The 14,414-nt window shown below is 47.8% G+C and overlaps 1 protein-coding gene across 3 annotated transcripts in view; it reads left to right on the forward strand.

Moving 5' to 3' along the window:
- The window catches only part of AMOT (angiomotin), a 53,236-nt gene extending 44,786 nt beyond the window's left edge, over positions 1-8,450 (forward strand). For 2 of the 3 annotated variants that reach the window (XM_072626574.1, XM_072626572.1), the window contains exons 10-13: positions 2,418-2,540; positions 2,992-3,212; positions 5,728-6,222; positions 6,691-8,450. In XM_072626574.1, the coding sequence (XP_072482675.1) occupies positions 2,418-2,540; positions 2,992-3,212; positions 5,728-6,222; positions 6,691-6,791 (940 nt within the window). In that variant the 3' untranslated portion in view covers positions 6,792-8,450. The remainder of the gene's footprint in view (positions 1-2,417; positions 2,541-2,991; positions 3,213-5,727; positions 6,223-6,690) is intronic. The other variant, XM_072626573.1, reaches the window with a different exon arrangement.
- Positions 8,451-14,414: the final 5,964 nt, after the last annotated feature.

Raw genomic sequence — 14,414 nt, forward strand, 5'->3', positions numbered from 1 at the left:
TTCATCTGGTGGTGTCGCTTTCTTCCTCTTCCTCCTCCTCTTCCTTCTACCACAAGGTTCAGTCATTGTCCTTATGAACTCCTGGCACCAAATTCTGAAAGGTCTCCACAACTGTAGGAGTAGTCACAGGGCAGGTCTGGAGCATCTGGGCCTCCCTGCCACTTGGGTATCCACTCCCAGTAGAAAATAGATACTGCTTGAGGGTAGAAACAGTTGTTAATTTGGACCTAGTATACTTCCTGGCACATAGTAGGTACTTTATAAATGGCTTAAAGCAGCATGATATAGAGAAAGAGGACTGAATTGGAGGAGATGAAGGTCCCCAGTCTTACTACCACTTGTCACCTTGATCAAGTCTCTTCCCCTCCCTGGGCCTCTGTTTCCCCTCTAGAAAATGAAGACATTGGAATAGATGATCTAATTCTAAATCCAAGCTGCTAAGGGACCCCTCTCCTGTGCTGGGGCCTCTCTGGCTGTTTCCTCTGAAGAATTCTTTCAGTGGCCTCACATTTGCAGGCACCATGCCTGAGGTTCTCAGATTAGCCATCTCAATCAGCTGACAGGGCTCAGGGCCACTGAAGTAGGCTCTTACTCAATGCAAGCAGCAGCTGGCCCTGCCTTGTTCTGGCCCCAGCCCCCCTCCCTGTAAAATTAGCCTTTGCCCACTTAGCATAGGTCACAGAGCATAGACTTAGAGCTGGGAGAATCCTTAGAGGTCATTTGGTGCAGTCCTTTCATTTGCCACCTTGTTTGAGCCACAGAATCAGCTGATGGAAGCCGCTTTTGTAGCCTAGGTGCTACTGCCAGTGCCCTCTTCTTCCTCAGGGCCTCTGCTGTACGGCAGACACTCCCACAGGAGCCTGGGACATGAACTCTACTAGGGAACAGGAGATAAAGGTGCTGGGGCCCAATCCATGAAGGGCCCTGTAACTTCACTGGAGAAGGTCCTTCTCCAGCAGTGTCCACTGCTGCCCCTCGGGAGGTAGTCTGGAAGAGTGTGTCCAGCTGCTGAGCCTTTATTAACTTTGCAAGACTGGTCTGCAAGCAATGCGGTGCCATGCCAATACTCTGAACCTCTACAAGTAGGCATAGGTCTTTATAAGAGCTTGGGTTCCTCTGGTATGGCCTCCAAGAGCTCAGTGTCCCTTCATGGGCCCAGTGAGATACCTGGGAGGACTTTGAATGCAGGGTCCTGGAAATTGCTTTAGCCTGGAGAGGATGGGGCAAGACTCAGATCAGTTATATCCTTTCCTTCTCTGGCCAGTTAGCTGCATCCTGATGAGATCTTGGCCATAGAAATGATTTCAGTATGGCTTAGTGGACAAAGACCTGGCTTCAGAGTCAAGAAGACCTGGGTCCAAATCCCACCTTAAACACTTACCAGCTATGTCCCCATGAGCATGTCACTTTACATCTGTCAATTTCCTCATCTGTACAATGGGCATAACAAAATTCTTACTACCTGCTTGCTCTTGTTATGTGCAAAGGTATTTGGGCCCCTATGAGGAATGGAGAAGGAAACCAGGTAACAGAGGATGGGGAAAGTGGGGGAGAAAGAGAAATGAGGCTGGAGGAGCCCAGATTGGCTACCAGGAAGATATGCTAGAAAAATGCTCACTGGTAGTATTATTAAAGGTAGGACAGGAAGTCCCCAGGCGTGACTGCAGAAGTATGGGCATGCATTCCGGGGCTCAGGAGACCACAGAGACTATGTAACCTAAAGCCCACAATTTGCCCAGGCAATGGACCATTTCTTCTTTACCCGGATTCCTCTGTCTCACAGGTGGGGAAACTGATTCTGATCAAAGAGATTCCAGAACTTTCTTATAGTCATACACATTGTGCATCAGCATGACCCAGTGGATAGTGCTGTGGAGCTAGAGTTAGGAAACCCACCTCAGACACATATTAACATAATAGCATGACAGTCCTATGATGCAGTGTACATCCAAGAGGCTCAGCAAAGTGTTTCGCTTGACTTGTACCCAGCTAGCAGATTGACACTAGCTTGACTGCAGAATGGAAGGCCCTTTGTGGTGGGGAGAGGGGGAGGGGGAAAGGGAAGCCTCCTGCTTACCTTGGAGGCTGAGAAAGAAAGAGAAAGCTAGACCTCCACTGGGTACCTAGGCCTGAGCTGCAGATCTGAGGAGTTGGGATGGGGGACAGGGCCACCATCTGAAGGGATTGATCACAGGCACCTTGACCTGTTTCCTGAGGATAGATACCAGCTCTCTGTGATTTGATCGAAGATACTGTGCCTATAACCTTCTCATGACCTAAGATCTGAGAGCTTGGGTATAGAGCACCTGTAACAGGTGGGTCCCAATTCAGACCTTTCCAGAGGTTCCCCCAACAGGAAGAGAGTCCAGCTCAAATTGGTAGCCCTTCCAACATCCCTTTATCATTTCCTCATCTAGGGATACAACCAGCAGCAGCCACTCTCCTAACACCAGCTATGACAAGTCCCTGGAAGCACGTATCCAGAAGGAGGAGGAAGAGATCTTGCTGGCCAACAGAAGATGCCTTGATATGGAGGGCAGGTAACTGGGGGGAGGGGCAGCAGTCTGCATTCCAATGGGCCTAGGATCCAGGCTCACCAGATGGAGCCATAGTATTGCCCCCAACTGGGAAATCTGACAAAAGGGAGTCTTCTCTGTTCTACCCTCTATTCCACCAATGCTCCCTGAACCTCAAGATTTGAAAACAAGGGAAACTGACCAGGGCTGTTCCTTTCAATTTGCTCAATGGCTTTTTACCTGACCTCAACCAGCAGGAAATTCTCTTTTTTTCTCCTACTGCTCCCTAGTTATTTCAGCCAAAGGGCTAAGAAGTTGACCCAGTAAAGTGAGAGGCTCCTCTTCCCTAAGCCTGGAGCACATTCTTCTGAGCTAGCATCCCTCCCCAGGCACTGTCCACTTTCTGCTGTCTCTCCCTCTCCTGGGCTCATGGCCCCAAGTCCCCAAGGCTGTCTTCACATGCTTTCTCGAACAGGATTAAGACCCTCCATGCCCAGATCATTGAAAAGGATGCCATGATTAAAGTTCTCCAGCAGCGCTCCCGGAAGGAGCCCAGCAAGACTGAGCAGCTGCCGCCCATGCGTCCAGCAAAATCCCTGATGTCCATTTCTAACACCAGCTCAGGTTTGATCCCTCACTCCTTCACCCCAATCCTGGAAGAGAAGCAAGAGAGCAGGAGCTGGAAAGGGAGTTTAGGTAATGAATAGAGAAAGGGAGCACTTGTGTTCCTCAGTGAGCAAGGGGACGGGAGCTGTCCAGCAGCTAGTAGCAGGCTACACCCTCAGCAAACAATGGCCTTGAAGGAATGCCTCCTATGACTGAGGCACATGTTAGTATCTCTCAGTGGGTGGAGGCCATCTCTGTGGGCAGGATTCCGGGGCTTCTGGGAAAGGAGAAGGAGGAGAATGGGGCATGCCACTGCCCCTGCCATCCAGCCCTGGCCTCTTCGGTACAGTCTTCCCTGAACTGAGGGCTCTGCCACTTGCTCCCATGTGTGAGGAGGTCTTGCTGGTTCTTACAGATCCTCTTTGATACATGTGACAGGTAGGGCAGGTGCTATTTCTGAGATTAAGAGTAGAAGACTGAGAGGCTCTTCTGGCTCGCCTCCCATGGCCATAGATAGTCACCAGCCCAATGACTAGGAAAATGGCCATGATTCCATTGGACTCAGCAAACTCTGTGTGAAAGCCTGGGGATAGAAAGGCATCCCAGTAGACTGGGAACCTCTGAAGAACAAGGCCTGTTTTGTTACCTTGTCTTTTCGACCTTAGGGTCTTCTGCGTAGTCACGGTCACTTGATGTTTATTCGAACTGAATTGAATCTCAATTCTTAAAAGTTTCATGATTTTATTAAAATAGTATATTCAATATAAGTAGTGGGTTTCCATTGTTTCCCTTCCGGATGCACCTCACGGCACTGTGGTGATTTAAACTAGCCTTAGCAAGGATTATTTGGGAGCAGGAGAGTGGCACCTATCATTTTTATTGGCAGAGGGCAATTGGCGACTTATTTGGAATTTTGAGTCTTAGAGACTTGCTCAGGACATTGGGAGATGTAAGTGACTTGTGGGGAATCACACAGCAACTGCATCAGGGTAGATCTCTCCCAACTCTCTCCACTACTCCCAGAGTCAGTGAAAATACCTCTGATCCAAATGGCCACCTGAGACTAAGTCTTGGACACTGCCCAACTTAGATGACCTCTGCTTGTGCAGAGCTGGAGGGACAGGTCTGCTTTGTAGCGGCCAAAACTATGAGCTCAGCAAACAGGGTGACCTTCGTCCTCTTAGGTTGGTTTCTTTTCAACTGGCCTGAATTCAAAGGCATTGCTTCTCTTCTTTTAAATTAAAGAGAAGGATTTGCATGTGCCTGTGTGTGGGACAGATACAACTCAAGAAGACCTAGATTGTTTTTTCAAGGAAGCCTTAGGAAGCCATCTTCTGTGGTCTGTACAGCTCATTGACCCAAGGGCATTTTGTTCTTGTCTGATCCCAGGATCTCATTGGTGGGGAGAATCTCTGGGTGTGGAAGGTCCCTCCATCCATGCAGACGAACAACTCTTCTACACTAACCCAAGGCACAGAGAGGGTACACAACTAGTATGTGTCACAGGCAGGACTGGAACCCAGGTCTTGACTCACAGGTTTATCCTCAGACCCACTCAAGAACATAAGTGAACTCTCCCTCTCCCCTCTCTTCTTTCTCCTCGTTTCTCTGCCCTCTCTCTTATTTCTCTCTTTCTTTCCCTTCCTCCTATATATATATATATATACAGAAGGGACTTTTTTTTTACAGTTTCTGAGAGGAAAGTGTGTTTGGAACAATTTCATATTTGTCAGATGGAACCCTTGTCTACAACACATTAAAGCTGCTCCATATCTGTCTCTGTCTTTGTCTGTTGGTCTCCTCCTCCTTCTCTTCCTCCTCCCCCTTTTCCTCTCTCTCCTTCCTGCTCTCCCTTCATCCCTCTCTCCTTCCCTCTCTACCTCCCCCTCCTAGAGTTGGTGGAAAATGGAGAATGATTTGCCAGACTGGAGCAGAAGACTCACCCTGCCTGAATGATCTGATGCTTTGAGCCACAGACAATTCTCCAGCCAAGACAGCGCTTCTCCATTTTCTAGCTGGGCAGGCTTAGAACTTTCAATAGTATTGTAGCTGTTGCTTTGCGCTTTGAGAAAATGGGATTGTTTGAACTCTGAAGGGAGTTTTGGCTTCCCTTTCTTTTATCCATCCAGAGGGCTAGCAGGCCTTGGCCAACGGTGCCCTTCAGCTAGTTCCTAGTAGAATCATTACCTTTACTTTGCTTGGGAGAACACAAAGGGAAGAGGCAGTGTGCCTCAGTGGATGGTGCTGGCCTTGGAGCCAGGAAGATCTTAAAGAATACCCTTGTTAGCTGTGTGACCCTAGGCAAATCACTTTACCTCAGGCTGCCTCAGTTTCCTTATCTGTAAAATGGGGCTAATAATAGCACCTGCCTTCTAGAGTTATTGTGAGGCTCAAATGAGAGAATCTAATATAAGGAGAGATACCAACCTTAAAGGGCAAGAGGAATAATAACTCAGTTTTCCTTGTTCTTGGTCACCACTGGATACAGTGCCTTATTCAGGCCTCACTTCCATTTGGGCAGCTGGGGGCTCAGATCAGGGTCAGGACTCTCATATGTTTCCCATCCCATCTGCTGTGCCCTCATCTTCTCCTCTTCCCTTCACAGGTGTCCTCCTGGGCACAGAATGCCACTCTGAGTCATCCATCCCTTCTACCCCATCTTCCCCACCACTTTCAGCTCACTCCAAGACAGGCAGCCGTGACTGCAGCACTCAGACTGATCGGGGAGCAGATCCAGCTAAAACCGCTGCCACCACTGCCGTCACCAATGCCATTGCAACCACTGCCACTGGGCCTGGGCCCGAGGCAGCAGCCACAGTCACAGTTGCAGCTTCTGTCCCTCCTGCAGCTCCTGCTCTTGCCACTGCTGCCACCACCACTGCCACCGCCGCCACCAGCACCACTGTTGCTGCTCCTGCTGCTGCTGGGGCCAACGCTGTTGCTGCTCCTGCTGCTGCTGGGGCCGCCGCCGGGATTGCTGCTGGGGCTGCCGCTGGGGCCGCTGCTGGGGCTGCTGCTCCCTCTTCTCTCCATCCAGCCACCAGCACTGGACCAGCTCATTTCTCTACTCCAAACTTGGCCTGTAATTCAGACAAGGCAGGTAGGTTATTCGTTCCTTGCATCAGGTAACATGCCCCCTTGGGAGTTTCTGGACCTCATTGCCTTGCCCTTTGGTACCTGTTTGGTCTCTGGTGGGCCTACTGTGACTCAGGGTGGCCTAGGTGGACATTATTAGGGAGATTGCTGATAACAACGTGTGCATCCCTCATAGGATCTTCCAAGGGGAATGGATGGGGAGGAAAGTTTGCAAATATTACCTCTAGCATCAAGTGTGAAAAGATTCTAAGAAGGGACTGGACCCCCAGTAGAGCAATGGGTAGTAACAGCAGGGAAGGTCTGTCTCCATACAGTTACTACCATCCCACTAGTGGCTTAAAGGGTGCCCTGAGCTCGTCTTTCTGTCCCAACAAACTGATTTGAATTTGTGTGTATGTGTGTGTGTGTGTGTGTGTGTGTGTGTGTGTGTGTGTGTGTGTGTGTGTGTGTGGTCGTCTCTGCTTCCATTCAGATGGGCCGGTTGTCCGCTCTGGTGCCGTAGAAAGAAAAGTGAGTGTTCGTGCTCCTGGACAAGACCATCCAGATCTGGAAATCGTGGAATATCTCATCTAAATAGGCCAATAGAGGGATAGAAGTGGTCACTAAGACCATGCTTTGTCTTTTTTTTTTTTCAGAAAGTCATTTTGTTTGGAAACAGGACAGTCTTTGAGTTTTAAGGAATAATCACACACACACACCCCCCTCCCCCACTCTAGTGATAAGACCTTAAAAGGCAGAGTAATTAGAATGTGCTTTAAATTAGGTTCAGATTTATTTTTTGCTTGTTTGAATACTGGAACTGCTCATGTCTGGATAGAAACCACTGTCTTAAATGCACCAAGTTTGGTTGTTAGTTTCAGCCTTTTAAAACTGTCATTGATAAATGTGTTTGTAATATGGAGATGAGAGGCTTGAAAGCATGCTTGGTCCATTGACCATCTAGCCACGATGCAGAGCAAATGCTATTTGGTGGCTTGTGGAAAGGAGACTGGAGGATGGGACTCTGATCACCACTTGTCCCTCCTCCACCAGCCCCCTTCCCTCAGTTTTCCTGCACTAAAAAATGGAACCCACCTTGATTGTTGAGCATTTGGCCACTGGCTTTTTGCATGCAAGCCATCTGTCTTCTAGAACAGGTTAGAAATCAGAAAATTGCTCAGAGAGGGATTCCCAACTCCTTGTGTCTTCTGCATGTTGCCTCTAGTGGACTCTTTCCAAAGACCAAAGGATATGTCTAGTGACAGATAGTCTCCTTTGGAAAGCTAGTTATGGTCTGGAAACAAGCTGTTTCATCTCCCACCATCCTCAGATCTGTCTTAAGAGCCCTGTATGGCCATTACCCTAACAGGAAAGGCATTGAAAACTCACAGCCCTAAGGTGCATTGAGGTGGGGGGGGGGGAACAGTCTATCCCCACTCACCTCTTCTCATCACCAGTTAGACTCTGGGGTGGGGGGAAGCCTTAACAGAAAAATCCAAAAGCCTTTTAGAAAGTAACGGGGAGATGGATGTGAGAGTAGGAACCAAAGACATTCTAGGGAAACATCTTTAAGTAATTCCACAGATAGAAGCAGTATGGTAGGCTTGAAAGCGGGAGACCTGAGTTCAAATCCTACCTCCCACACTTACTATCTGTGTAACTATGAGCAAACTGCTTTTCCTCTCTGAGCCTCAGTTTTCTCATCTGTAAAAGGGAAAGAATAATTTTGTACGACCTACCTCACAGGGTTCTGGTGGGGCAGGTACTTGGTCAGTCTTAAAATGACATAGAAATGTGAATTGTAGTGAGAGGGTCATCCTGCTCCCTTCAGCAGACCCCTGCCCTGTGAATGAAGAGTCCTCAGGGGGCATCTCAGCCGGAGCAATGTCTTTCATGGCTGTTGTAGTGGGGAGGGGTGGGAGGTGGGCAGAGGGGCTTGGCATTAAAATCCAGACAGATAAAAGCGCAGGCATGCTCCTTAGACCATGATCATTATAACATTCATACATACATTCATACATATGATAGTCTTAGAGCCAGGAGGGACCTTAGACAGTAGTTCATCCCCTTCTTTTTTTTAATAGTGGAGAAGACTGAGGTTCAGAGAAGGGGCAGTGATATGCCCAAGGTCAAACAGAGAGCACACGACAGAGCACAAACATAGGCTAAAGCTCTTCCCACTAGACCACACTGCTCCATTGATTCTTGGGGATCTTCTGCAAGGATTCCCCTTTGAATGAGCCAAGGCTGGAAGGGGGAGAGGTGGGGAATGTGGCCAACTGCATGGGTTGGCTGGAATTGCCACGTCTCTCCCATTTGCTGTTTTGCAAGGCAGGCCCCTCTCCACCTGCACCCTGAGTCCCCCTCAGTCCAGGTTCCTCTCTGTGTCCAGGTGGGCCTTTCTAGGATCCTGGCTCTTCTCCAGTGGCAGAGTTCCCAGTGGAACTCTGTCCTTAGCTTTTCAGCAGCCTGGCAGGCTGACACAGATGCACAGCAGCCCATACTCGTGCTCTGATAACCTCCATAGTGGAGGCTCTTCTTCCTGTGGCTGCAGGTCAAGGAGAAGCTTCCCCAGTCAGTCAGCTTCCCTCACCCACTCAGCTCTTCACACAAAATTGTGGTCTTTTCTTTCCTGCATTTTCTCTGAAGGTCCTAGAATTGCAGAGGGATTCTGCTGGCTTAGACACTGGGCGATCAGAGAGGACATTTCTCAGAATTCCAGTGGAGCCTGTATGACTCCCCCCACCCCAGTTTGTCACCAGCAGCCATCTAAATGAACCCACATTCTGCTCTTTCAAAAGATCTTGCAATGGGTCTCATTGTCTTCTGATTTCAGGTGTATGGGAGAAACCTCCAGTTTCTTGTTAGGGGCCCTCTCTCTGGCCCCTACCTATCTATGCATTTCTCTGGCGCCTTCACTAGGAGGGAGGCCTTGTTTTACTTCCTGAGGGAGAAGCTTTGTGGGGGGGAGGGGGAGAGGAGGGAAGCATTAAGGCAATGCTAACCTATGGATCTCCCACCGTGATTGGTCCAAAGTAGCTCAGTACAAAATGCTTATCAGTAATGTTTCTATCAAGTTGATTTCTATCCAATTGATGTATTTTAGGTTTTTGGTTTTCTCTTCTTTCTTTGTCTTTTCTTTTTTTTAAACAAAGTGCATATTTTAAATTTGGTATCGTATTGATGAAGGCTTTACTTTTAATGCTGCTTTTTTGAGTTTTGAGGTAACGGGGTGGGAAGGGAGGGGGGCAAAAAGCCAAGGGATTGTGGGAAGCACCACTGGACACAACCCAAGGGTTGAGTCTTGTTGGGAGAGTTTAGGGTGGATGTGGTTGTTGGCTGCCCTTTGGGTGGGGGAGGGGAGAGAGGGAAAGGGAGGGGGAGGGCAAAGGGGGAGGGGAGTTCTTTTTGCTTTTGCTTTCTAAAGGGCCCTTAGAAACTCTGCAAATGAATGAGGCAGCTTTAATTCTGAAAGTGTGTAAATATGCACTAGTTTATAAATTATATCATCCTGTCTGGTAGCTCGAAAATCTCAAATTAAAAGAAATTGTGATTTTGCTTGTTTTGTTCAAGGTGTTTATTTCAAATGTCTGCCTTCTTACTGCCAGTGTTTTCTGAAAGAGGGAGCTGGGCAGTGGGCTGACCCTTAACACCTGTCCCTATCCTGAGCCATCCTTCACCATCTCTAATCCTAACTGCATCCTCTTCTGTCCTGATAACACTATCCAATAAAAGCTTTCTTTAGACATCGGCTGGTGGTCTGCTTTGTGTGACTCTGCTAACCGTTGAGTTCTCTTTTCAGTGGAGCAGCTGCCTCCACAGAGAAGACCTTGGCGGCCTGGGCCTTCTAAACTTCATTCAGACCAGCAGTGAACCAGCCCCTCACAGGCCTCAAGGTCAAGATACTTAGTCCCCAGAAGTTCTAAAGCCAAACCAGGATTCCAACATGAGAACAGCACAGGCCCCTCGAAAACTCCAGTTGGTCATTCTGACACAGGATGCGTCCAACTGGTTTTTGTCCCCAGGCTTGCGTGGTGAGCTGAGATGACCCTTGGAGGATACACCTTCAGGGGCCCTTCTGTGCCCTTGTTCTCATGCCAGCTTAGAATTTGGGGTTGAAGGAGCTCATTATCCAAAGCAAATCAGGCCCCCCACACACTCGCTGCAAGTTAGCTAAGTTCCCTCTCCACACTGGAAAAGTTGACTGATTCCTGTGAAGGTATGAAGATGACTGGGCAGCAGCTTCCCTAGGTCTTCCCCCCAGACCAATGAGGCATGAGCAAAGAACTCAACAGAATTCCCTGTGAATTACAATTCACATCACCAACATCCACAAAGCACTTCATGGACTTGCATGGATCGGAAGATCATCCTCATCTGCCCGTGGAGCTGGTGGGGAAAGGCTGGATTTGGAGCCTGAGGACCTGGGATCCTAGATCCCTTCCACCAGTGATGGCTGGTGATCCTAAATCACTCCGTCTCCCTTGACCTCAGTTTCTCTAAAGTCCCTCTCAATCCTCTAGCATCCCATAATTCTAACTCACATCCCCCTCCCTGGGCTTGCTTCCTCTTTCTCTGAGCCTCAGTTTCTCCCCTCTGTTATACAAAGGGGTTGAACTCAGTGGTTCCAAAGGTCCCATTCAGCCTGCGATCCAGAATAGCTTCCCATCTCTGGGCCTCAGTTTCCCCATCTTCATTGAGGATTTGGACTGGATGATCGCTAAAGTCCTAGACACTTTGTGACCTCATGAACTCACCACAAAAACATGCCCTGAAGGTCTAAAATGCTGGCCACAACTGGTGGTGAGGATGTGGGGATCTGCCCCCTGAGCTCATAAATAAGTTAATAGAGATTTTTGTCTGCATTCCTCTTGACTTATCAATTTGGTAATGGGAAGTGTTTGGCACTGCCCCCAGCCGTGCCCAGCCCATCCTGCCCCTGTGTGGAAGGGAGGAACTATCCACCTCTCTGGAGGTGTCGAGAAGGGAGGAAGGCCTGGGATGGAAGGCCTTGCTGGTTCTCAGAAAGGGGTCCATAGACCTCCCCAGCAGATCACCTAAGGGCCTCCTCCCCCATAAATGGCTGGGCTCTAAGGTGCCAGAGGAAGTGTGGGCTAGTGCCAAGCTGGAAGTGGCCTGAAGGGCATCTCCAGAGGAGTCAGACTCAACTCTCCAGAAGGATCCCTATGAGCCACAGATTGGTGAACATTATCACATGAACACATGAACATCGTCTATGTTTTTGTGCATGTTTATTTTCCCAATGACATTATAATCTGGTTCAGGCTATACTGGGGCTGCCTTGGGCCCAATGTTGGCCACCTCTGATCTAATTCAAGCCCTTTATTTTACAAAGTAGGAAATTGAGGCCCAGTGAGGGGTCAGTATTAGCCTAAGGTCATAGCATGAAACCATGCTGTAAGTGGCAGATCTGACATTTGAATTCTGGCAACTCTTCCAGACCTAATGTCCTTTCTTTCCCAGATATCGCACTGACTTTCCTTGAGAGCAAGGAGGCAGTGACCTCTGTCCCTGACCCAATGGCCAGGTGACCCCCTACCTGCCCATCGCAGCACACTTTGCCAGGTGCCAAAACAAAGGCCATTAGGGGAGTTGGAGTTTCTTTCCTGCCAACTGTCCTGGTTTATGGTCCTGGGTGGCACTGGGGCCTTTCTGTTGCCAGCTTCGGATCCTCTTCAATTCCGTGCCATCAACAGGCATCTATTTCATACCTGCTATGAGATCACCCCTTCTACAGAATACTATTATACAAAGACAGAAACAAAACACTCCCTTCTCTCAGAGAGCTTCCACTGGACTCTTGGGGCTCTGGCATTTATACAAGTCAGTTGGAAGATTGAGTCCCCCCCAAAAGCCCTCTCAGGGGTGTGGGCTGGGGGAGCATCCAAGGTGCAGGAATGGCAGGGATTTTTTCCCACTCCCTGTAAGTCCTGGGTATCCCCAGCAAATGGTAACCTTCTTGGGGTGGGGAGGAGAGGCACCAGCAGGCTGGCCCATGGAACCTTGTTGTTAGGTAGGTCCCAACCTAGGAACAGTCAGCAACCCTGCCATAGTTCACTTAGTTTGGCCTTGAAATGCCAGTAGTGGTTGGGGGCTGGTCTGGTGATCCTGAAGCCGAGGATAGTCACTAGGGTGGCTTTTTTAAGGGGTCTGAACATTTGCTGGTTCTTAGCAAGCAAACCAAGGATAGGCCAGGCTCTGGTATCTGTCTCCAGTCCTCCTACCCTTGACATACTGCCTCAGGAACTGAAGTTCAGCCAGTGGCAAGTTCCAGGGGCCCTTACAATAAAGGTCAGAGGACCATGAGAGAGAACAAGGGTGTCACCTGAAAGGGCATCTGGGAACAAGCTCCCCAAGGCTTTGCAGAGGCTTTTAGCCTCTTGCCTCTTGCATCTTCCTGCTTTCCCCTGGACAGGCCCAGCTGAGCCAGCAGCTTCTTGAGCTTCTTGAATACCTGGCATGAGAAGAAATCCTGCTATTTCACCTATGGCCCGCCCACCCATACAGGTGCCAGGCAGAAGCAGCTGGGAAAGCTCCCAGTGGGAGTTTGCCTTGAAATTCTGGAGGAATCCCCAGAACAGAAGGTAGGGCAGATATATGCCCATCTGTTCCAGAAGAATGCCATAGAAACTGGCCATGTTCCTCACAAGAGCAGCCCTGCGTCACCCGGTTCTCATCTGAACCCTGACTTTGAGAAAGGCTCTACACAGTCACTGACTCATTTAAAAAACATTTTAATTAATAGCTTTTATTTATCTAGTATCTACACTTCCCTGTTTCCTTCCCCTTTCTCCTTCCCAGAGAGCCATTTCTTATAACAAAGAATTTTTTTTAATTCAGTAAAAGCAGTCACTCCATCAAAAAAAACCCTGATGTTGTATGCAGTGTTCCACACTTGGGAACCCTCATCTCTGCAGAAGCAGAAATGGGAAGGAGGAAACAAAGGAGAATACTTAGGGCTTTCAGAGTAATCGTCTTTATGATGTTGTCAATGTGTAAATGGTTCTCTCCTGGTTCTGCATCAGTTCATCAGGTCTTCCCAGGTTTCTCTAAACTCATACCCTTCATCATTTCTTATACTACAATAGTACTCCATCACATTCATACACCATGACTTGTTCAGCCATTTGCCAATTGATGGGCATCCCCTCAGTTTTCAACTCTTCACCACCACAAATATTTATTTTGCACATGTATGTCCTTTTTGCCTTTACAAAACATATTTCCACATTACTCATATTGTAAAAGAAGAATCAGAACAAAAGGGAGAAACCACAAGAAATAAAAAATAAAAAAGAGAAAAATAGCCTGCTTCCATCTGCATTCAAACTTCATGATCCTTTCCTGAATGTGAATAACATTTTCCATCATGAGTCTTTTGGAATTGTCTTAGATCCTTGCATCGCTGAGAAGAGCTCAGTCTAACAAAGTCAGTCATCACACAATATAGCTGTTACAATGTTCTCCTGGTTCTGCTCACTTCCCTTAGCATCAGTTCATGCAAGTCTTTCCAAATTTTTCTGAAGTCTGCCTGCTCATCATTTCTTATGGAACAATAGTACTCTATTATATTCATGTACCATAACTCTTTCAGTCATTCCCCAATTGATAGGCATCCCTTCAATTTCCAAGTCTTTGCCACCACACAAAAAAGCTGCTATAAATATCTTTGTACATATGGGCCCTTTCTCCTTTTTATGATCTCTTTGGGATACAGACCTAATAGTGGTATTGTTGGATCAAAGGGTATACACAGTTTGATGGCTCTTTGGGTATAGTTCCAAATTGCTCTCCAGAATGGTGGGGTCAGTTCACAACTCCACCAATGAACCATTAGTGTTCCAATTTTCCCACATCTTCTCCAACATTTATCATTTTTCTGTTTTGCCATGTTAGCTAATCTGATAGGTGTGACGTGGTACCTCAGAGTTGTTTTAATTTGCATCTCTCTAATCAATAGTTACTTAGAGTATTTTTATATAACTATAGATAGCTTTAATTTCTTCTTCTGAAAGCTTCCTGTTCATATCCTTTGATCATTTATCAATTGGGAAATGACTTGTATTCTTATAGATTTGACTCAGTCCTCCACATATGTGAGAAATGAGGCCTTTATCACAAACATTGACTGTAAAAATTGTTTCCCAACTTTCTGCTTCCCTTCTAATCTTGGTTGCATTGGCTTTGTTTATGCAA

Source organism: Notamacropus eugenii, chromosome X (assembly GCF_028372415.1).
Source record: "Notamacropus eugenii isolate mMacEug1 chromosome X, mMacEug1.pri_v2, whole genome shotgun sequence".
In the NCBI taxonomy this organism is placed as follows: domain Eukaryota; kingdom Metazoa; phylum Chordata; class Mammalia; order Diprotodontia; family Macropodidae; genus Notamacropus; species Notamacropus eugenii.